The sequence below is a fragment of the Neolamprologus multifasciatus genome, chromosome 15 (genome assembly GCF_963576455.1).
Source record: "Neolamprologus multifasciatus chromosome 15, fNeoMul1.2, whole genome shotgun sequence".
In the NCBI taxonomy this organism is placed as follows: Eukaryota; Metazoa; Chordata; class Actinopteri; order Cichliformes; family Cichlidae; genus Neolamprologus; species Neolamprologus multifasciatus.
In genome coordinates, this window is record NC_140453.1 from 39870668 (window position 1) to 39893124 (window position 22457).

Here is a 22457-nt window from a genome sequence, read left to right on the forward strand (position 1 = left end):
ATCATTTTCCTCCATCTCACTTTATCCCTAGCATCAGGCTATCTGCTGTGATCTGTTGGCGTTGTTATTTATATTGATATTTTTATTAATATGTACTGCCCCCCCCCCTTCCTATTTTTTTTTTCAAATGAAGCAATGAAGAAATTACATATGACACAAAGCTGTTTTTGTTTAGATAGAACTATTAAGAGTTATACAGCCGGACACTAGGGGTGGGTGGATTGATTCAAATATCCATAGTATTGGTACCAATGGTGCTATTGACATCAGTTTAGTATTAGCATGACAGGATCAATACTTTACTTTACTATAGTGGCAAAGAATAATGAGGTAGCTGAGTGTCGGAGTGGGTTCTACTGATAAAGAATGGTAAATAGAACAGATTCCCAGTCCCTAAAAATGGTGATGTTCTGTAGAAAACTGGTTACAGGGCTGTGCTCAAGTGACTTTGCATGTCCTCATACTGAACTGACCCCTGATTGTTCTAGAGCGAGCTGTGTGATGTTTTTCTTTTGTGTGTGTGTGTGTGTGTGTGTGTGTGTGTGTGTGTGTGTATAAACTGCGGCAGACAGGCCCTGACAGATTGGTGACAGTCTGTCTACCCAGGATGCACCTGGGTGCTGTCCACATCACTGCCATATATTTCATGTTAATTAAACTGGGCACACACTGCTGACCTTTTGGCCCCTCATTGTGTGTACTTCTGTGTGCATCTTTGCAGACTGGGACTGATGTATTTGGATTACCCCCCTCTCCTGCACGTCCTCCTCTCACCTCCCTCTGTTTTTGCTCTCTTCCCCAAATCCTTGCCAGCATTCAGCTCTCCTCTTAAAGCTGTGAAATGACACTGAGCTCTTGTCCTGCGGCTCTGGCACACTGTGCTCAGCCATCTGGAACCTGAGGTTTGTCTGTAAAACTCTGTTTCTTCAACTTTTCACAGCAGGGGAGACAATTTTAATCTTCCTCTGCATGGGACAGAAGCTCACTGATGCATATTGCTGTTTTCTCTATGAGAGGGCTTGGCAGAAATAACCTGTGTGAGTTCATGGTTTCCAAACTGTGAAGATTGGATGGTGAGTCAGCTTTGGTAGAATGGACTGACAGAGGACGCAAAGGAACTGTACTTTTTCTAGGTCACTGGTTTTTGAGTGTGACTCCTGAGCCTTGACAGTGCAGGTTTTCTTTGTCATAGATTTCCAACACATCCTCGTCCCAAGGCATGAAGCACTGCCAAAGCAACAGCCACATAAATAATGGGCCCAGAGAACTGGCCTTTATGCAAATCTAAAGTCTGTTAATGAGATGGCTGTGGTTTATAACCCATTTAGACAGTATAACCAACAATTTACCTAAGGGTAGGTGCATTCAAATGTCATGCAAAGCAGTCCTGGTCATGTGATAAGAGTTATCATGTTATATGAAAAACCCATTACCTTAAGATGTCTTTAGCTCATGAACATATATATTAGTTTTTACTTTAAATATCTTAATTAGGGTCCCTGGGCCACCAATGCTACTCAATCTTATCTTGAAATATGAATATATGCAATGGTTTTTATACAACACTTTCCTACTTAAATCACTGTATATAACTCGTAATCACCCATTCATAGCAGCACTTTTTTCTGTATAACATTTACACTCTGATGAACACATGAGGAGCAACTCTGGGTTCAGTATCTTGTCCAAGGATACTTTGGCTGGAGTAGACAGGGTTTGAACCACAAACCTTCCCACAAGCAGATGAAATGCTGTACCTCCTGAGTTATAGCCACCCAAATTGAGTGACTTACAAATAAAACTCTACCAATAAGGACGCCGGCTTGCTTAATGAGCTATGCTTCAGATGCTGGGGATCCAGCATATACCATTGAGAGCTGAGCTACTGGAACAAAACACACATGGAAAAGGATGGACAACACAGAAGCACTGGAACTATGTCCATGAGTGGAGTCTATGTATTTAAGTTTTGTGCAGATGGGACTTCAAGTGACCTGCAGAATTAACCCCCGAAACCATTATTGAGCTGCCTGCCAAGTGTCGAGCCCACCCTCCAGAAGAATTTTGAATGAATAGATGCCATTTGTACTAAGAAAGGATTCTGACTGGTCCTCGGCTAGATCAATATCTGTTGACCATATTATGCTTACTCTCACTCTAGTGCCACTTGTTCAGATAACAGACGAAAAAGAAGAGAAGGACTGTTCATACTTGTGAAATGCAGTTCAGCCTTTTCTGCTTCCTAAGAAATGTCTCCAACCCAACGGTGCTAACCAGCATTGTGACTTTTTGTATGAAAGCATTTGAAAGCATTTGAGTCAGCTTTTGTTGTTCTTTGAATGCTCTGACTCAGCCACTTTGCCCCTGAATTACCTTTTAACAGTTATATCATCTGAACACACCCCTGGGAGGTGGACTCTTGTTTTCCATCTAGTCACACAATTTTCCTCTGTTGTTGTTTTTCTTTTCTTTTCTTTCTCTGCACATCCTTCACCTTTTTTGCTCACTACCTCCTCCTGTGATAGCTTTATCCTCAGACTCAGAGGAAAGGTAGGTGGAGGTGGCTGTTGTACTGTCCTGCAGAGCTGGATGGGCAGTTTGTCATTGCCATGTGTGCTTCACAATGTGCAATCCTGTCAAAATGCATTACCCACAAAACCCCTGCTGATACATAGGTTATTCCACGTGCAGTTGACTGTGTGTACACTGAAGAAAAATTATATTTTCTTTTTTATTTCTAACAGGTCAAATCTCCAGACTCTTTCTACATGTTTAAATATGATGCAGATTTATTTTAAACACAGTTTAAAACAAATCTGCATGTCTTTTGGATTCTCTGAATGCTGACATTTCTGATTACATGTGGCAGGCTTTCTCCTGCTTACTGTCTGTATTTCACATATAAAATTAGCCACCACTCACTTCCTTCCTAATCAGCTTTTCTGTATTTTCTGTAGGTATCGTTTAAAAAGTAAAGAGTTGCTTTTGTTTTTGAGGCTTTTGACCTGTTTTATGCAGGCTCACAGTCACATGGGCACACCTAGGCCTCAGTCACAGAGACCCACAGACTGGTTGGTAAACCGGTGGCATTCTCTGGCTGCCACTGAAAAAAGGGTTATTCCCTGACCTGTTGGTGACCGAATGCAGTCACTATGTGAAATTGGTTGAAAAGAAGGTGGTGCACCAACTCCCTCCTGTTGCTAACAGATTGCCATAGTAGTGTGCCCATAGCTTGCATGGAAGATGATGAGTTGTCAGCAAACACTTGCCAATTATTTGCTGAGCAGAAATGACAGTTGAAAAAGTGTGACACAAACCAGAAATCTGTGGCGGGTGCTGGATCTCCTTCAGCATGTCCAAATGTTGATCTTTCAACTTGAGTTTCATTTTCAAAAGTGTGCAAAGTCACAGGGAGATACATTTTGTAAACAGGATAGGTGGTGAGTTTTGGGTTGGACAAAGAATTATTTTAAATATGCTCTGAGCCGACATGAGATGGTACACTGGAATACACAGCAGTTCTGATCGTTTCCTGTAGTAGAACTCCACAATGACATTCTCACCTGGAGAACAAATTCTAAAATCTTTAATGAATTCAGTTCAATTCAGTTTTATTCATATAATGTCAAATCACAACAACAGTTGCCGCAAGGTGCTTTATATTGTAAGGTAATACAATATAAACAATAATACAGAATAGATCCCAACAATGATATGACCCCCTATGAGCAACAGTGAGAAGGCAAAAAACTCCCTTTTAACAGGAAGAAACTTTGAGGAGAAAAAAAAAGAAAAGAAAATATGACCTCTATATCAGCAGATACACATGTAATTCTAGGCAACTTGGTCTCAGATTTTGATAGTACCCTGTTTATTGAGGTTGTTGTTATTCCCAGGGCATCAAATACATTCCTGGCCAAGCCATTTATGGGATATGCATTGGTTTCATGTCACAAATGATACCAATATTGGACATTTTTTTCCCTTGGCAACAACAACAGAGTACCTTTGTCTTGAGTATTGTTGCACTGCACCTTTTTCTTATTTAAATGCAGGAAATTAAATATTAAATAAGTTATCACTCCGTACAACAAGGTTCTTGTCTTTTCCTATTTAAAATGTGGTCAGGGAAAAAAGAGTGAATTAATGGAAAAATAGAAATATTAGTGAGTTGTGAAAAGTAATTGTTACATGCGCCCTAATAGAAAACACTGAACTGTTTTCAAATGACCAACAAAAGAATGTGTGAGCATGAGTAGTGGATATAAATGCGTAAAGTGTTGAAGTGCTTGGGACACCAGAATTTTACTGTTAAATGACTTATACATTAAGGTGATACATTTATTCACCAGAGAGAATTAAGGAGTGTTTATGCATCTTAATTAAATATTTTCTTTCCTTGTTTGTTTAACAATAAAGTGCTGTTATATGTTAAGGTGCTCACAGTGTCTCTTTGATGAAGGGGGTGGTTTACCGCAGCAAGATGCCAGAAACAGTTTGTTTTATAGTTACGTGCCAGAGATTTTACTGGGAAGGAGGATATTGCTGACTTCAACATTTTTTAAAATATTATTATAATTTTCAGTAGAAAAAGAAAATATATCAAGTATCTCCTGTGAACCCAGCCTGGGACACACTCACATAAGCCAGTGTACCCCTTCTGCTATTCCCTGAATAAATGGGTAGGGTTGCGTAAAGAAGGGCATGAAACATCAAATCTTTACCAAATCAACATTTTCATATTGTTGTTAACAATGATTGCCTCAGATGCTGTTAGACAACTGGGTGCCAGTGTAAACTTTGGTACTGTGGGCCAAAAACAAATGCAGGGGTGTAAGTAGGTGAGAGTAGGGACTTTAAATATAGGAACTATGACTGCTAAAGGGAGAAAGCTGTCTAATATTATAGAGAGAGGGAAGATAGATATATTGTGTACAAGACACCAGGTGAAAGGGAAGCGAGGTCAGGAGCACTGGAGGTCGATTTAAGCTGTTCTACCGTGGTGTATATAGAAAGGAAAAAATGAAGTTGTGATAATCTGGAAGGAGAAGTATGTGAATAGTGTTGTGAAGGTGAAGAGACTGTAAGACAGGATCAGTTGTTTGAAGCCTGAAATCAAAGGGGTTATACTGAAAGTTGTTGGTGTGCATCCCTCACAGGTTGGATGCCAAAGCAAGAATAATTCTAGAGTAAGCTTAATGAAGTGATGGGTCCCCAGGCAGGAGAGAATGGTGATTGAAGCATACTTTTAATGGATACGTAGGTGATAAGGAGGTGTTGGGTGAGTTTGGTGTTAAGGAGAGAAATGCAGAACGACAGAGTGTAGTGGATTTTGCAAAAAGGATGTGGCAAGGAAAAAATGGTGAAACTTGGAGAAGGAAAAATGCTGCACAGAGTTCAGGATAAACCCCAGACAGTCTCTGGGTGTTAAGGAAGAGTTATCAGATGAGTGCGAAACTACATCACAAATGGCGAGGGAAACTACTGGGAAGGCATTTGTTGTATTCTCTGGAAAGAGGTTCGAGGAGAAAGAGACTTAGTGGTGAAATGAGGAAGTGCAGGACAGTATTCAAATGAAGACGTTAGCAAAGAAAACATGGGATAGTCGGGGAGATAAAGAAAGGAGACAAGCCTGGTGGGAGGTGTACAGGAAAGTGATGTGTAGCAAAGAATAAGGCTTATATATGTCTGTGTGGGCTGATTAGCTAGACATAGATGTTAAGCTGGAAAGGATGTGCAGCAGGTTAGGGTGACTAAAGATAAAAAGGGAAATTTGTGTTGAGAAGATGGGAGGAATAGTATTCATCAAGAGCTGAATAAAGCAAATGAGACAGAGGAGACAAATCAGGAAGTGCAGAGGATTAGGAAGAATGATAAGGCAGATAGTCCAGATGACATACCCGTGGAAGTATTAAGGTGTCAAGGACAGAGGACGGTGGAGGTTTTGACAAAACTGTTCCTCAACCCTGGAGAATGAACAGATGAATAACATAACATAACTAGCTGGGAGACATCCTCATTTAAATTTGACAGCATTTCTAGTAGATGATGACAGATGGTGTTAGCATGAATTGAGGCTTGGGGAAGGCCTGAGAGGGGACTGGAGGCAGCTCCCTGGCCAGAAGAGGTATTTATGGAGGTGTGGTTCCACTCCTGAAATTCAGGTAAAGGGTGAAGTGCAGAGCTGTAGCAAGAGGGAAAAAGTCATGATACCATGACCATGGCAAAGTTGCTGAATCTAGGTTGAGCAGAGAGGTGATGATTATTGAGCATTTGTGTGGCTTCATGTTGATAATCTGAACAGATGTGATGTTTGCTTCAAGAGTATTGATGGAGAAGTATAGAAAATATCAGAAGGACTGTGTGTTTGTGCATCCAACTAAGCATAAGCCAAGAGAGGAACAGTTGTACCGCATGAGCAGTTCAGGAGTGGCAGAGATGTATGTGAGGGTGGTGCATGACATGTATGAGGGCAAAGAGATTGCGGTGAGGTGTGTAGCAGGAGTAACAGTCAAAATGGAGATGGGATTACATCAGGGATCAGGTCTAAGCCTTTCTTATTTGCAGTGATGATGCAAATAAGGCAGATAAGTTCAGACAGGTGTCTCTGTGTAACATGATGCAGATGATACTGATCTGTAGAGAGAGTAGGGAGCAGGTGGACGAGAGCCTGGAGAGGTGGAGGTATGCCCTGGAAAGAAGAGGAATGAAAGTCAGTGGGAGCAAGACAGAATACACACGTGTGAATGAGAGGGAGACAGGTGTAACAGCAAAGATGCAACGAGTAGAGTCAGTAAAGGAGGATGAGTTGAAGTATCTAGGATTGACCACTGGACAGGTTAGAAGAGAGGTTAAGACGCTGTAGGCAGTGTGAGTGGATGGAGACAAGTGTCAGGGGTGATTGGTGATAGAAGCATAGCAGCAAGAGTGAAAAAGAAGGTTTATAAGATACTAGTGAGACCTGCTATAATGTATGGGTTGGAGATGACACTGATGAAATTATGAAATGTTACGATTTTCATTTGAAGCGAAAAGAATGGACAAGATTAGAACTAAGTGGATGGAGAGGCAAGGCTCAGACGGATTGGACATGTGCAAAGGTGAGATAGTAGATAAAGGATGTTAAATGTGGAGGAAGATTCATAGATTTGTGAAAGATGAGATCTGGAGGATTGGTGTGACAGAGGAGGTTGCTAGCGACAGGGAGCAAATCATCTGCACACTCGCAGTGGAAGCAGCCAAAATAGGCATCAGATCGTTAAATCCCTCAATGGTTACCAGTGACCTATCTAGGGTTATAACCGAGTTTTGGTATAGTCAGAAGGTAAAATGGCATATTTTCATAAACCAGAACAAATCAAGTGAATTTCTCTGCATTATTGTTTTACTGATAGACGGTTTTTTTCATTTGGGTGAACAAACTGGGGGGGGGGGGGGGGGGGATTCCTGTCCCGATGCAACGAGGCTAAATCAATATGCCAAATGTAACATGATGCAGAGAGGATGCCACAGAAATTATGTTTGAAATAATATTTGAAAACACTGAAACATTGAAAACACTTTAAGTACAATGACTGAGTCTTTAGATTTTAAAATACTTTATTTCATAAACAATATCTAAATTCAACTTGGTTGGTCACATACATACAGGTTACGTTAGAAAACGCTTGACTTAGAAGAAGAGAAAACAACAAGAACGGGGCATTCCTATCTGCTCTTTGCTGCTGCCGCTTTACAAAGTGAAGCTCATCAAGCAAAGATGGTGGGGAAGGTTTAACGAGTTTCTTAATAGTTAGAAAACTGTGCTACACATGGATGATGCAGGTTCAACCACCTGCCCTGCTGAATTAATTCTGGTGATTCATGACAGCCTCTTCACAACCTCTTGCCAACATCATTTGCTACAGTTGCTTTCATTCGAACCAGGGAGAAAAACCCAATTAATACCAGGCACCTTTCCCATCTTCTGCTTTGTTTGCTCCTGGCATTAGTTACATTGGAAATTGATGTTTAAAATAAAGCATGGAAATGAGCAATCACAAAATAAATAAATCCAAATAGTGGAAAAAAGACAATATTTTGGTCCAAGGTGTAAAGAGAGCTAGAAAAGATTCACATTGTTTCCCTATCTTCAAATAGGGCTGAAAGGTTCTTTACATGTTGGAAGACCGTCACCTGTGTGGATAGACCATAATAAATGTTCTCTAATATAGCCAAATATTGAGCACATTGTGCAAGATTGAAGACACTAATTGTGCAAAGAATGTGTGCTCCTATCAAAGCTTCGCCAGGTTTCAGTTGTTAGCTTGAGTTTTCGAAAAGTTTACACAATAGAACAACACTAGGACAACACTAAGAAGGCATTGCTGTAAAGAGAATACGTTTGCTGAAGATCAATTTGAAATGCCTTTGTTTAAAGAATACATCAAAATGCACACATCACAAAAGCCATTCACGTATGTTTGAAAGAAAATCCCACAGGCTACGTACCTACGCGTGTGTTCCTGCTCAACTCCCCCAAAACCCCACCCGCAAGAACTCATTTCTCTTTTCTGTACAGTGTGATCCGTTCATCTATCCCTCGTCCTGAGCTCACCGGTGAAGCTACAGTTGGTGAGGCATCGAAGAGGAGTGACTGAGGGTTCGGTGAGTTGTGCTGGGCCTGACAGTGCTTCACCGTGCTGTGCCTGAGACAAACTGTGCAATACTGTGCTCTTCATCCTCTGGGCTACCATCGCCGTTACCGTACAGCAAGTACAGTAGCACTCCAGAGGAGGCTGTGGCTGTTTGTGTGTCTGTGTATGTTTGTATTTGTGTGTGTGGTACAAACGTTGGCCAGGCAGTGATTAACTTGGGTCTCGCTATGAGGAGTCAAACTGTAAACAGTAGATTTAGTTTTCGATTTTTATACACAGTTGAGGATAAAGCATGTCCTTTCTTCTTTTGGGTATGAAGCAGAAAACAAGCTTCAGCCCCATGTATGTTTGATGTTTGGCTTCACAGCAACAAGAAAAAAAAGGTTTTTGTTATTCTACTTTGAAATGTATTGTCTTTTAGTGTTCTTTAGTCCCGTCGTATCAAATGCCTTGAAAGGTGTTCCTGTTTCTCCCCAGTTGTTGATAATCAGTTGTTATGAGGTAACCAAGGAGTAGATCATACTGAAACACAAGAGGAAGAAGAAGAGGAAGAAAAAGGACAGGAAGAAATAGGAAGTGAGTCATCATGTCTGTGATTGAACAGGCAGGCAAACAGGAAACTTTCATAAATATTGAAATGCTCTAATTTCTTGTTTTGGAATTATTCAGTATTCCAGCATTCCAGTGTGTGGGGGTTTATTAAGCGAGACCACTAATTCTTAATACAGCTTGAATACAGCTTACTCTGCTGCTTTTGGATACAATTTGAATTATTTTGGTTGTTTGTCTGAGTTAAGGAGAAAGAGTGTGTTTACTTATGACCAAAGGTACCTTTTCTAGTCTTCTTTTCAGTTACCTGAACTTTTTTCACCAAAATCTCAAAAATCTAAAGAAGACCAACTCAACTGACCATAAATGTTTTATCAATCTCTTAATTTTGTCTTCTGACTTTTGAACCTTTAAGGGCAAAATAACAGTTCTTTTTCAATTTAATGTACACTAAAAAGGACATAAAAAGATGCAAGTCAATGACAGACTCTTTACTACTGTCTGACTAGCTAATGCCATAAGATGATTTTTGTTGTTTCAATGTTTCTTCCTGAGTTTATGGGCTTAGTCAATCATAGTTGGATAAGGAATGAAACCACTGTCTATTGCTACTGTCTAGATGAGTAGATAGTAGCCTGTGTTTAGTCATGCCTACCCCTCTTGGCACATTTGTTTTTTGTAAACCAAGATACTGATGGTGAAAATGTTAATCATGAAGCTTCAAAATATGACTTCAGAAACTGGATGATGTCACAGTAGCTACATCCACCTTCTATACTTTCTATGGTTATCAGTCTTTTTATCCACTTTAAGTCTGACGTCCTTATTATTTCAACTAAAAAAACTATATAAGGATGACTGTTCTCTCCAGAAAGACTTATGTCCAGGTATTCATACGATGGGGATTTAACAGGTTTAATGGAGTTAGAAAATACCAGCATGGAAAACAGGGTAGACATCTAAAGATCAAGAACAATATTCTGTCTGAAATCTTGAACTTTGGATTAAGACAAAGATAGAAAACTAAATACCAACAATGTTTAGGGGGTTTGTGATTTTGGGCTAGCTGGTATTACATGGGTAGCTACAAAGCTCTGAGTAGGCTAATATAAACAAATACAATTGTGCTTTAGATAACTGGTTATGACAAAGTCTTGATCTTAAAGGTCCCAGTGAAATTTGACTTTGCCTGAGAGTGGTTGTCTTTTTGAAGTGTTAAATATTTGCTGTCCAGAGACAACGAACCTGAATGCTCTTGTGTACAATGAGTCTCTAAAACTTAGCTCAAAGCTGTGCTACACTTGAATAGTGCTAATAAAAAGCTACACATGGCTAGAATGACAACTGAATCCTTTTGGGGGACCCATTTTCAAAGAAAAATTGACAAATTTGGCAGTTTCTTAAAAAGGTGAAAGCTTTTTGCAGTGTAGGTCCAGGAAATAGGGTTGATATGTCATGACGCAATTAGTAGTGCTAACTGGCCAAAATATATTAGCATTCATCCAAATCCCAGGGAGACTTCCAGTTTGTGTTTCATTAAAATTTGTACATCAGTTTGAGACCAACACAACACATTTGGTGATAATTAGTGATGTTTAACCTTAATAATGAAATAATAGCAAAAATACATATGTATATTCATGCTATGTAAGAATATCATATTCTGTGGTTTGGGCGGGGTTTTTTTGTCTTTCAACTACCATCAAATAACCTTTAAGAAAAATGGAATTAAAGTATATCTCACAGACAGAAATATAAGAACACATATTTATTTATTTAAAACTGAAAAAAGTAGCTTGTCTTTAAAAGGAGGGGATACATGTTTGATAAAACGCTTCTTGAATGCAGTAATAACATAATGCTTTGCAGTAAATATCACAAATTCACATTTTTAGGTATTTACCATGACCTAAAAATGTAAAAACAACTACCCTTCCTGGCATGTTTTTTGTTATTTCCCAAAAGCCAGCAAAAAAGTTGCCACTGGATGCAAAATTAAAAAAAAAACCCAAAACAAAAACAAAACAGAAGCCAATGAGCATCATGTAATGCAATGAGGATGGGACAAAGAAGCTGTCAAACACATTTGCAAGAAAGTGGCAAAGTGATTGCACCAAAGTTTTTCTGTAAGTCAGCTAACAACACTGATGAGCTTGTGACCAAATGTAGAGCAGATACAGCACTATGGCCTCATTTGACCACAAAGAAGAAACGGTCTGTTGTGTTTACCTAGAGAAAAGAGAGAGAATAAAGAAGGGCTGAATGACATAACAGCAGCACAAATCACAGATCGGGGGTTTGACACTTGTCTCATTGAGCTGTGACTTGACAAGAACAGATAAGCACTTTGTTGACAGTAACGAACAACTTGAAACATTTGTGTTCATCTCAGAAGTCTTTGCCAGCTCTCGACACCTCTGTTAATCTCTGGTGGTGAAAAGCAGGCAAGTGTGCTAAGTTGACTCATGAATACCCGTGGACAGAGAGAGAAAAATGTGATTCAGAGAAAACGAGAGACAGGAACAGATATCAAACGTGAAAGGCCTCATTTCTCCTCTTTAATAGTTACCAACTTCCTCCTGTTAAAACCTCTGAGAACTGGCTTCATTATTAATAGTTAGACTTTTAGCTCTTTCAATTACAGGTCTTTCCCTTTCACACACTAAGTAGAGGTAAACTGAACATAATGTAAATGATAAAATATGACCTTTTATATTTGTAGCTGCTCACATATGTGTTTTTGGATGATAGATTTACAGTTACATCCCAAATATATTTTTTTAATACATTTAAATCAATTTGGAAACTCCAGAGCTGAGAAATTAAGCCAATGCTGGAGTGTCAGAAACTGTGTTCCTCTAACAGGTGGGAATCGCCATACGACTACCATGTTAAAGTGTCCAGTTTTACAGCATTACATGTTTACAGCCTCGAATACAAAAACTGTTTTGCCCTGAACTATTGTAGACTGGGCAAAAATTTACCCTATATCATTCACTTGGATTTATTTAGGATCAGAATTAAGGGTAGCTGTAGTTTGTGGTGCATTATCACATTATCTTGTGCATTATCACTCGTATTTTCTTTCTCCCATTTTTATTTCTTGCCTCAAAGTTAAAATAAGGGGCAAATCTTCCGTGCTAAAAGTGATTTCACATGAATTTTCATGCATATTCCATGGACAGTCATTACATACCCCCAGTTCCCTGTCCGTGGGCATCCTTCCAGTTTTTGTTCCAGTCATTGTGCTATACATCATCTGGATATACGTAGCTTACCAAGCTTGCTAACTGATCACTAAGTATTCTAATCTAATCTAAACATGGTAACTTTGGATCAAAAAACAACACCAATGTTCAGAAACCAATTGGCTGCTACATCTAACTTTTACATATAGCCTATGGTTTGTGCCTAGAGCAGTGTTTCCCAACCACTGTGCCGAGAAATGATCAGCTGTGCTGTGGAAGACTATCTGGTTCCGCTTGATTAGTACTCTCAGTGGCGGTCCTAGCCTGTTTGGCGCCCTGGGCGAACACTCCCTATGGTGCCCCCCCTCCCCCCCCAATTAATATTAAAATCTGTAACATAATGTATTGTTTGGAGTTTAGTCTGTTACTGTTGCTATTTTTACCATTTCTTCTTGGAGCAACTGTAACCCACATAATTTCCTTAGAGATTAATAAAGTATTCTGATGGTTTCAGGATGACCTGCCATTATCCAATCACACATCTGCTTACCTGTATCTTTTGTTTCTCCTCCTCTTCTTTTCTCTTTTTTCTAAACTGAGGACCTGCTGTCTTTGAACTTCTCTTGTCCATCTTCCATTGGTTTTAATTTTGCACTCCAGTATGAACACAAACACCCCAACCCGAGGATCACCACAACATAACCTAACAGACCAACACCTTAGTTCACAGATTCACTTTGTCTAAGGTGCATTTCTGAGATTTCACACAACCCAGGATTCAGATCATGAATACATAATGGGTTTGGATTTACAACATTATAAATGAAATGTGCTCTATTTGGAAGCAGCCGGCCCCTCCCCTTTCGACGGCTTGTGTGTGAGACTTTAAATCATCAAACTGTAAATTTTAAATTTTAAATTGTTATTGATCCCTTTACCCCGAGTCCTAAAGTGTGTATTTATTTTCTTACTCTTCTTATATTTATTGTTTGTTTACTTGCACTGCTGTAACTGGAGCCTCGTCGTCTCGTCTCTCTATATACTGGACTGTATGTAGCGGAGATGACAATAAAGTTTACTTTGACTTCAGCAGCAAGCAGGCGCACCGAGGGCTCTCACGCTCACTTTTCGCATATAGAATTTCAAAAAAACATCGGTGCAAATTATAAGTCTGTATTATAATGTCTGGTGTTTTCGTGTTTGTTGGTTTGTTTTTATTTTGTTTTATTTTGCGAGCTGGTTATTAGATGCTGCTCCAGCCGGTCAGAGTATCCCTCGCCGCCCCGCCCTCTCCTCCCTGTGCCGCAAGCAGCAGGCGCACCTCGCAAACGGAGGGCGCCCTTACTCCCAGCAAATGGGCGATAGAAAACCGATCGGTGCTTATGCCATTCCCAATATGCGCTGGCTGACGTCGGGGCAGCATGAGTACCAGCATTTTTTTTTTTTGCCGATGCCGGTGATGCCGCCCCCACCACGATGCCGCCCCGGGCAACCGCCCGTGTCGCCCGTATCTAAAACCGCTACTGAGTACTCTAAGCGATCAACGTGAGTAACGGGCAGAACAATTACATTCTCTTCTACTAGGGGGCAGTACAACTACCTGCTGTAATTAAATTGGTTGCTAACTGCCAGTAAAACAGAAGAAGATGGAAAAAAATACATAATAGTCATGCTGTGAGTGACACAACGCAGCACTTAATAGCAATAGATGAATATTTGAATAAAAACAAGTAGTCAGTCTGACCTGGGTCCTGGAGAAAATTCCGACCCAGATGAAGGCCCTAGTATGAGTAGTGGTCAGAAGAAAGCAAAAAAGGTATACTGGGGACAAACCGAGCCACTTCTGCTATACCTGGTGGTTTTGTTTGGTGGTGTGCCGTGTGATTTTTCTAATGTGAAATATGTGCCATGATTCCAAAGTGGCATCATGGCACATGATTGGGAAACACTGAGCTAGAGAATAGGAAGAATAATAAGAGTCTAACACTTGCTGTTGTCATATGCTACCATGCATATGCCAGGAGAGGTGGACTTGTATTATAAATGCCCAATTAATTGGACATTTATAATATAAACTGAATTAGCGGTGAACATGTGCTCTTTGAAAGACGCCTTATTAGACAGGAACAATGTGTGTTAACAAGTTAATGTCCAATTAGTCTGAGTCTAATTAGAGTGTAGAGCAGGTTTGCATATCCTAAGGACAGTTTTATAATAATATTGAAATAGAGATCTCACGCCAAGCTCATTACAAATAGCTGCAATACTTTATTCATATGCACAACATGACTGAACTACTTAACAGGTGACCCCAGAGGTCATTTTTGTAGCAACCTATTATAACCTATTATTAACCTATTATTATTACAGTTACATTTTACCATTAACTGTTTTAGCAACAAAACACATCTTTTTTCTTGCTGTGAAAATTCAAGTCAAGCCAAGTCAATAAAATGAGGAGGTTGGGATCGATGGATGGCGTCAAGAAAACATCAACAATATGAAAGACCACTTTTTGTTTCACAATTCAAACCAATAATCATTGTTTCTTTGACCTATGACCTTTAACCCTATTGTTCCAACTAGGGTTGTCAGAAAAAATCCATACTGAGATATTAATCGATACTAAAATGAATATAATAATAATATTATAACATTCATTTGCACCAATATCAAAATAAATAGGTCCAGCTGATTCACACAGCACCACTGCAGGAAAATCAGGGGCACTGGTGTTCTCCTTATTAACAGCTGATGTAGTTGAATTTCATAACACTGAGCAATATTTTATGAGAGATTTCAGAGGTAATTAAAAGTTATCAAAAATGTTACACTGACCAGTGCACACATTAATGTTACCTGATTAAGTGTTAGCAATTACCTGACTGGCACGTTTGCCATCTGTTATCATGGAGCGGAGGCAGTGACTGGTTCAATCTTTCACACGGAAGGTGCCATTTTTAAAATATCTTCTTTATTTTAGCATAACTAATACCACAAAAGTTCATTTTTAACTTTTTCATAATGCTTTTCTACTACAAAAATTGCTATGATTTAAATGTGTTATGTATTGTGTTGTTTCATTTCTTTATTAGTTATTACTTATTAGATATTCTGAAGGTAAGATACATTACAGATAAAAATGTCAGATAATTGATGATCTAATTTAGAATTTTGAAAATTGGTGGAAAATTAACAACTTATCTTTTTCAAAAAATGGCTTCTTTGCCATTACTTCTCTTGTTGCAGGATGAGGTCAAAAGTTTAGCTGTGATATGAAAAAAAGTATCAATATTAAGTTTGAAATTCTGGTATTGTGACAACTCTACTTGCAACTATGTCAAGAAAAGTTATCTAAGTTTCCTTCTCAACCCTCTCAACATTTTTGCGCACAAAGCCCAAACAAGCCATTATTATAGCATTGTTACATCATAAAGGTTACTTATTTATTTATTTTCCAACAGTAATATATAACTGTTGGTGTATGTGCTGTCATGAGTACACTTTTGTGGGTTCAGTTATAAGGTAAGATCAAGCTAAAAAACATGTTTAGGTTACATAGCATGTCATGCCTCTCTCTAGCATAACTGGAGGTCAAAAAGTCGACTGAGAATGGTATCAGTTAGTTTTCAGCAGTCGGTTCTAATGATATTTGCTACCGAATAGCAAAGGCATCACAGCAGCAAACATCAAATCAGTTCTGGTCCACTGGCAGGTACAATTCATTGAACATTGTGACATAAATGTGAATTAACATGTTTTGCTTCTGCTTCATTGAAATGTAGTTTGTTTCCCCGGCCTCAAATATCACCCCAGTAGCTAACACAGTAAAAAAAAATAAAAAATACAATATGTAGTTTCTGCTCTTCTGCAGTCCTGCAGATAATGGAGTGTTACATCATCTGTGGTAAATTTTCAGTATATTCTCTGTATTAAGGGTTACTATAGTAATATAGTAACAGATGTGGGTCCTACAAAACTCCTACAACCCTGCCATTAATTAATCCTTCAATCTTAAATATGATCAACCTATCTCTAATAATCGGCTATGTACCACAGGCCTTCAAGCTGGCTGTAGTTAAAGCTTTACTCAAAAAGCCATCTCTAGACCCAGCAGTCTTAGCTAATTATAGGCCAATCTCCAACCTTCCTTTCATATCAAAAATCCTTGAAAGAGTAGTTGTCAAACAGCTAACTGATCATCTGCAGAGGAATGGCTTATTTGAAGAGTTTCAGTCAGGTTTCAGAGTTCATCACAGCACAGAAACAGCTTTAGTGAAGGTTACAAATGATCTTCTTATGGCCTCTGACAGTGGACTCATCTCTGTGCTTGTCCTGCTAGACCTTAGTGCAGCGTTCGATACTGTTGACCATAATATTCTTTTAGCGTGATTAGAGCACGCTGTAGGTATTTCAGGTACTGCGTTGCAGTGGTTTGTGTCATATCTATCTAATAGACTCCAATTTGTGCATGTAAATGGAGAGTCCTCTTCACACACTAAGGTCAGTTATGGTGTTCAACAGGGTTCAGTGCTAGGATCAATTCTGTTTACATTATACATGCTTCCCTTAGGTAGTATCATTAGAAGACATAGCATAAATTTTCACTGCTATGCAGATGACACCCAGTTCTATCTGTCCATGAAGCCAGATAACACACACCAATTAGCTAAACTGCAGGGATGCCTTAAAAACATAAAGACCTGGATGGCTGCTAACTTTCTGCTTCTTAATTCAGATAAAACTGAGGCTATTGTACTCGGCCCTGAAAATCTTAGAAATATGGTATCTAACCAGATTCTTACTCTGGATGGCATTACCTTGGCCTCCAGTAACACTGTGAGGAACCTTGGAGTCATTTTTGACCAAGACATGTCCTTCAATGCACATATTAAACAAATATGTAAGACTGCGTTCTTCCATTTGCGCAACATCTCTAAAATTAGAAATATCCTGTCTCAGAGTGACGCTGAAAAACTAGTTCATGCATTTATTACTTCCAGGCTGGACTACTGTAATTCATTATTATCAGGATGTCCTAAAAACTCCCTGAAAAGCCTTCAGTTAATCCAAAATGGTGCAGCAAGAGTACTGACAGGGACTAGAAAGAGAGAGCATATTTCTCCTGTTTTGGCTTCCCTTCATTGGCTTCCTGTTAAATCCAGAATTGAATTCAAAATCCTGCTCCTCACATACAAGGTCTTAAATAATCAGGCCCCATCTTATCTTAAGGACCTTGTAGTATCATATCACCCTATTAGAGCACTTCGCTCTCTGTCTGCAGGCCTACTTGTTGTTCCTAGAGTATTTAAAAGTAGAATGGGAGGCAGAGCCTTCAGTTTTCAGGCCCCTCTTTTGTGGAACCAGCTTCCAGTTTGGATTCAGGAGACAGACACTATCTCTACTTTTAAGATTAGGCTTAAAACTTTCCTTTTTGCTAAAGCATATAGTTAGGGCTGGACCAGGTGACCCTGAATCCTCCCTTAGTTATGCTGCAATAGACGTAGGCTGCCGGGGGATTCCCATGATGCATTGAGTTTTTCCTTTCCAGTCAAGTTTCTCACTCTCTATGTGTTAATAGACCTCTCTGCATTGAATCATATCTGTTATTAACCTCTGTCTCTCTTCCACAGCATGTCTTTCATCCTGTTTCCCTTCTCTCACCCCAACCGGTCGCAGCAGATGGTCGCCCCTCCCTGAGCCTTGTTCTGCCGGAGGTTTCTTCCTGTTAAAAGAGAGTTTTTCCTTCCCACTGTCGCCACAGTGCTTGCTCATAGGGGGTCATATGATTGTTGGGTTTTTCTCTGTATCTACTGTACAATATAAAGCGCCTTGAGGCGACTCCTGTTGTGATTTGGCGCTATATAAATAAATTGAAGTGAATTGAATTGGGTTATTTCATGTTCTATTAACTTAATATCTTTGAGCCAATGTTAAACTTGTATATGTGCTGAGTGTACGGCTGACACAAAAGCAAAACTTTCATGCCACAGGAAAATCAGAAGAACAGCAATCGTGCTTTTTCTTTTTAAACAAAAGGTCAGATTTGTAGAATATGCAGGCAACAGCATGCCAAGGCCCAGTGTTTCAGAGCACAGGGGTAAACCCAAGCTGAGGAAAGACACAAAACCTGTATTGATCTTGCAGGAAGAGAAAGTGTTTGTTAGTGTAGTGCACCACATTCCACACAGCATCCCTGTGACAGAAATTACACAAGGAGAGAGGGAAGAAATAAGTTCAGAAGTTTGAGGGTTGAGGTCAAAGGTCACAGTCCAAAGGAAGGGGACTCCATTTGTCAGGCATGACTTCATTACCATCCGGTGTCAGGAGATTGAGGAAGGTGAGAAAGCACATAACTCACCTGGGTCTAAGACAGAAAACAAGCTAGGCAGGCGTGAGGAAACTAGCAGGTGCGTTATCTTTCAATTTGTGAAGTAAGCCAGCTTCGTTATAACACATTTTACTGTTTGGTAATCTTGTGTTGTCTGATAATGTATCTCTGTAAAGTAAATATGAAGGCACAGATGTAGACATCTGAGAAGTATCTGTTCACTCAGTGCCCTTCAATGCATCTAGCCTCCCACTGTGTCCAGATGGACAAAATCATTTGTTACAGAGTAACTACAGCGGATCATCTGCACAGGCTAAGCTCCACCAAGCAACCAGAAAGGATTTTTGAATAATCCATTTCCCAGGTGTGAAGTTGAGTGCTCAGGTGGAGCTGTGTGTTCATTTGTGTCTGCACAGCATGCACAATTTCATTATATGCATACAATACACTGGGATTTCCGTGTGTGTGTGTGTGTGTGTGTGTGTTAGCATGATTGGTTGAAAAGGTGTGAAGGTCACAGATGCAGATGAGTGCGTTTTGGTTTGGGGAGCAGTGGAGGAAGGAGGGTCGCGGAAACAGGTACAAGCTGCACAGATCTGGTTTCAGGCTGCTTCACTTTCAATTCAACCTCATGAATTCTTTATGCAGACCATCACTATAGTTATACTCTTTGAATTTGTTATTTTTAATCATTAAAACAAAGCTGAAGTGTGATTTCTGTTGCAAGGGCCATCCTTTCAACGGGCCACATTGACCTTCCAGTCATCAGCTTTAGAGCTACAGTACTACAAGTATATAGCAACAGCTCTAAATGGGAAAAAATGAAGCTTTATTTGATAAAATTCAAACCTCACATAACAAGAAAAAAATCAACATAATATTATTGATGTTCTCATTATTGATGTCAGTTCAAGTTAATCCCCTGCTTTGTTTAAGACAGTGTTTCAACATGAATTTTGCACTTTTTAGTTCATATTTGTGAAAATTTCTGAAGATTATGTATAGGCCTTGCAAATCCCAGCAAGACAATGGTAAACACAATACTGGGTCTATTACAACAGAAGAGTCGGTTGCTGAACTAGCCTGCCTACAATCTAGGTCTTCAACCAGTTGAAAACATTTGGTGTATCATGATGTGAAAAATACAACAAAGAAGACACAGGGCTGTTGAGCAGCTAGAATATGATATTGGACCAGAATGAGACAAGATTCTTCACCCAAAAGTCCAACAGACTTCTCAGTTGCCAGATATTTATGGCATTTGTTTAAAAGAAGAGTATGTCCTTTTTTTCTGGTACTTTTGAGATTCGTAAGTCATAATTAGGAGATAAAACCTTTCTTTAGTGGATGCTTATGTGTGTTGAAATCCTATTTTAAGTGGAAAAAATAAATTTTGTAACATTGTATAAGTCCTGCTTATAGAGTGTTACATGCCAGTGTTAAGGCTGTTGACCAGTTAACACCAGCCCTTCTTTTTTGTAACTACAAAAGGGCTGAAAAAAGTCTCAGTTTTAGAATTGCTACTCATCTAATTGGCAATGAATTTATGTTACACGCACTCACCTTGTAGGCATGTGGAAACTTTATTAGTCTCAAGAATCCGTTGTTGCAGTTGTACTGGGGACTTAAACAAATTAATGTAATAATTTCGTGAGGTTTTATTCTTTTGGTTGATGCATAATTTGTGCAATTTGATTTGTAATAAGCCAGTGCCATTCAAAATATAGTAACAGATTTTTCCCTCATATATTCCCTCTTAGACTCGCCATTGGGAAAGGGGTTTTATCCAAATGCAACCGGATTGAAACTACTCAAATTTGGCTTGCTTTGCTTTCAGCAGAACTTCCTGATGCTGTAACAAACAAACTGTTTAATCCTTGGACCCTTGATCAAGAGTGTAGAAACAGGGAGGATCATAAAGGTCAGCAAGTCGCTACAGAAATCACACCAAAAAATCTTGGGTAGAAAAGAGGCAAGGACAAATTCTCTTCAATATGTCTCTGGCTTTAGAATTGAAAGTGAATGCACCATCACCTTGTATTGTAGAATACCTGCTGCTGCTGCAGATCAGTCCAATATGAGCTAGAACAGGACAGGATGAAGTGAGATAAAAAAGCAAGATGATTAAACTTTAAGATGAACACTGTCTTTATAACAATAGGCACCCAATTCAGTTATTTAAAAAATGATGATACATTTTTGATAGCCAACCAATTTTGCTATAAATGTCCCCATACTGTAATATTATTTACTAAAGACACCCTCTGTTGGTTGAACACAACAGAGGGTGTCTTTCACACAAGCTACTTCATCTACTGACTGATGTAGGCTCTGGTATGAAAATGAATGGGATACATGTGAGCGTAACACATTAGCTCTTTTTCTTTTTCATGCCAGGAGGGAACACATTACAATCCAACTGCCTTTGTGATCTCGGCTATATTTTAAAACTGAAAAAATTTTGAGATTATTTTTTTCTTATTGGATATAACTAGGTTCGTGCCATGTGTCCTGCATTAGGGCAGGAAGGGCAAGGAGTGATATTTAATATTTCCTCCCAAATTAAGCCTGCATTGCCAAAATGCTGCACACGTCCTTAAAAATCCAATTAATCACATGCCTGTGGTATACATTTACCAAGGGGTCATGTATTGAAACTTTAAATAGACTGTGTTAAAATAGCTCAAAGTGTTTGAAAATTTAAGGACAATAAGTACCGCCTCATATCTCTAAAATATGTTGAGTAATTGTAGCCATTCTCAAAAACAAACATCAGGATTTTGTGCCAGAGTCTAAGTTCAACACTCTCATGATGTTGCTTTCTACCTGTGTGGTATTGCTGCGATAAACATTGCTGTTAGCAAAGTATTTATACCCCAAGCAGATACATAAATGGCATTTTTCTACAAGATGAGGACCTTACTGCAATGTTAAGTTGCGGCATTATCACACACATACAAGAGCAGCTCCATGTTAAAGTTGCAATCCTTCTTTACTTGTCATCGAAAACCGTCTTCTGAGTTCTATAACTAGAACTGGAAAAAATGATGTAGTCTGGTCAAAATCATCAAATCCATATAACCACAACAGCCATTCACAGTCCAACATATCAAGATTGAGAAAAGGGCAAATACTGGGGTGGTCATATGGTCAAGATTTCTTTTCAATAATGCTGTTCTGCCTCAATATACTACCATAGAATGAAATATCAAAAAATATAAGGATTGTACCTTTAAGTGTTTCCACTGATAAGACCTATTAGAGGGATATTTCCAGGTTCCACACACTGCAGCACCCACATGACACATGGAACAAGAATCCGGGGTTAATAATAACAGCATCGTTAGACATGAACAAGAAAATTGATTTTAGCAGTAACATCAGGACATGGCAGACAAATTATACAACAATAGACATGTGAATATATCATCAATATTATCCATTATCTTGTTGCACACAAACAAAATTTGAACCAGTATGTAGTAATTTTACCCATCAGCTACACACAGCATTATTGTGGTGCTTGTCAGTGAAGTAAAGAATCAAATTCTCTTAACATCACATGCATTAGCAGTATTACTAGCCTGACATAGCAAACTGGACTTCACAAAGTCATATGAGTACAGGGAGTTGCATGTGATTGCTGGAGAAATGGTTACTTTATTCAGTGATTTGCACTCACATTGCTTCATCAGTTGGGAAATCAAACCAATGTTACATGACCTGCTGATGTTTAGTCAGGGCGGAAGTCAA

General features: G+C 39.1%; 1 protein-coding gene and 2 long non-coding RNA genes across 11 annotated transcripts in view; 2 read left to right on the forward strand and 1 right to left on the reverse strand.

The window, feature by feature from the left end:
- LOC146502758 (uncharacterized) overlaps nt 1–22457 on the forward strand; it is a 453186-nt gene that overhangs the window by 192983 nt on the left and 237746 nt on the right. The gene's annotated exons all lie outside the window — the stretch shown is intronic.
- The window catches only part of LOC146502762 (uncharacterized), a 146408-nt gene that overhangs the window by 109509 nt on the left and 14442 nt on the right, over nt 1–22457 (forward strand). The window lies entirely within an intron of this gene.
- The window catches only part of cnih3 (cornichon family AMPA receptor auxiliary protein 3), a 122121-nt gene continuing 100183 nt past the window's right edge, over nt 520–22457 (reverse strand). For 2 of the 9 annotated variants that reach the window (XM_085132998.1, XM_085133008.1), the window contains exons 6-7: nt 13919–21990; nt 520–12692 (exon numbers count right to left, since the gene is read on the reverse strand). In XM_085132998.1, the coding sequence (XP_084989124.1) occupies nt 21963–21990 (28 nt within the window). In that variant the 3' untranslated portion in view covers nt 520–12692; nt 13919–21962. The remainder of the gene's footprint in view (nt 12693–13918; nt 21991–22457) is intronic. The other 7 variants (XM_085133005.1, XM_085133006.1, XM_085132999.1 and 4 more) reach the window with 7 other exon arrangements.